Source organism: Herpailurus yagouaroundi, unplaced genomic scaffold (assembly GCF_014898765.1).
Source record: "Herpailurus yagouaroundi ecotype Mexico unplaced genomic scaffold, PumYag 63091, whole genome shotgun sequence".
NCBI classification, from domain to species: domain Eukaryota; kingdom Metazoa; phylum Chordata; class Mammalia; order Carnivora; family Felidae; genus Herpailurus; species Herpailurus yagouaroundi.
In genome coordinates, this window is record NW_024416734.1 from 1 (window position 1) to 1,856 (window position 1,856).

Below are 1,856 nucleotides of genomic sequence, written 5' to 3' on the forward strand. Positions count from 1 at the left end.
TTAAAAATAGACCTACCCTATGACCCAGCAATAGCACTGCTAGGAATTTACCCAAGGGATACAGGTAACCCCAATGTTCATAGCAGCACTCTCAACAATAGCCAAATTATGGAAAGGACCTAAATGTCCATCACCTGATGAATGGATAAAGAAATTGTGGTTTATACACACAATGGAATACTACGTGGCAATGAGAAAAAATGAAATGTGGCCTTTTGTAGCAACGTGGATGGAACTGGAGAGTGTGATGCTAAGTGAAATAAACCATACAGAGAAAGACAGATACCATATGGTTTCACTCTTATATGGATCCTGAGAAACTTAACAGAAACCCATGGGGGTGTGGAAGGAAAAAAAAAAAAAGAGGTTAGAGTGGGAGAGAGCCAAAGCATAAGAGACTGTTAAAAACTGAGAACAAACTGCGGGTTGTTGGGGGGTGGGAGGGAGGGAAGGGTGGGTGATGGGTATTGAGGGGGCACCTTTTGGGATGAGCACTTGGTGTTGTATGGAAACCAATTTGACAATAAATTTCATATATTAAAAAAAACATTGTTGCAAGTAGTTTCTTTTTGCACTGGTATTGCTAAAGGTTGCCATTTTAAATCTTCTGTGCACCACTAATTTGAAACAACTATGCTAGATTAAGTTGTTTCATAATAGTTTATTTAGGTGTTCCATTTTTACTCCTCAATAGATTGTATGTATTTCTCGTATGCTTCTTCACTCATCAATTCATCCAGTTCTGAAGGATTACTGAGTGTTTTCTTGAGCAGCCAACCATCTTCATAACAAGATTTGTTGACAAGTCCTGGATTTTCTGCAAGAGCTTCATTAATTTCAGTTACCTCTCCTGATAGAGGAGAATAGAGTTCACTAGCAGCTTTCACACTTTCCAAAGCGCCAAACTCCTCTTGCTTGTTCAATTTTGTCCTAACTTCATGCAGACTACAGTAAACAACATCTGCCAAATCTTCCTGTGCAAAATTGCTGATTCCCACTGTTCCAATACCATTTTCTGTTATTATCCACTCATGTTTGTCTGCGAATTTATGCAGAGACAGCAGAGCGGAGCCCGTGCGAAACATCTGGAGGGCACCCGCCCTCAGCCCCCAGGGCCGTGGCAAGCTGCGGGGCACAGACATGCTCTACGCCGCTCATAGAGCCATGTTGCCAGAGGTGCGGGGTCGCAGTCTCTGTTTTTATTAAGTCTTCTTTAAATGTTTGGTAGAATTTGCCTGTTAAGCCAGCTGCCCTTGCACTTTCGTTTGTTGGGAAATTTTTCATTACTGATTCAATTTCTTCAAGTTTTCTATTTTTTCTTGTTTCAGTTTTGCTACTTTATATATTTCTTAAAAAGTTTTTTTAGGGGCACGCGGGTGGCTCAGTGGGTTAGGCATCCGACTTCAGCTCAGGTCATGATCTGACAGTTGGTGAGTTTGAGCTCTGCATAGGGCTTTGTGCTGATAGCTCAGAGCCTGGAGCCTGCTTAGGATTCTGTGTCTCCCTCTCTCGCTGCCCCTCCCCCACTTGTTCCCTCTCTCTCTTTCTCTCTCTCTCTCTCTCAATAATGTTAAAAAAAATTTTTTTAAGTTTTTTAATGCTTTGTTTATTTTTGAGAGAGAGAGAAAGAGACAGAGCGCAAGTGGGGGAGGGGCAGCGAGAGAGGGAGACACAGAATCTGAAGCAGGCTCCAGGCTCTGAGCTGTCAGCACAGAGCGTGTCTCGGGTCTCAAACCCACAAACCGTGAGATCCTAACCTGAGCCAAAGTTGGATGCTTAACCGACTGAGCCACCCAAGCGCCCCTATATATTTCTACGAAGTTATCCATTTCTTCCACATAGTCCAATTATTTACC

General features: G+C 42.7%; 1 protein-coding gene across 1 annotated transcript; it reads right to left on the minus strand.

Moving 5' to 3' along the window:
* Positions 1-641: 641 nt before the first annotated feature.
* On the minus strand, positions 642-1,142 carry LOC121024296 (glycine cleavage system H protein, mitochondrial-like). Its single transcript, XM_040466550.1, has one exon. The coding sequence runs from the start codon at positions 1,140-1,142 to the stop codon at positions 681-683; it is 462 nt and encodes a 153-aa protein (XP_040322484.1). The 3' UTR covers positions 642-680.
* Between the last annotated feature and the right edge of the window lie 714 nt (positions 1,143-1,856).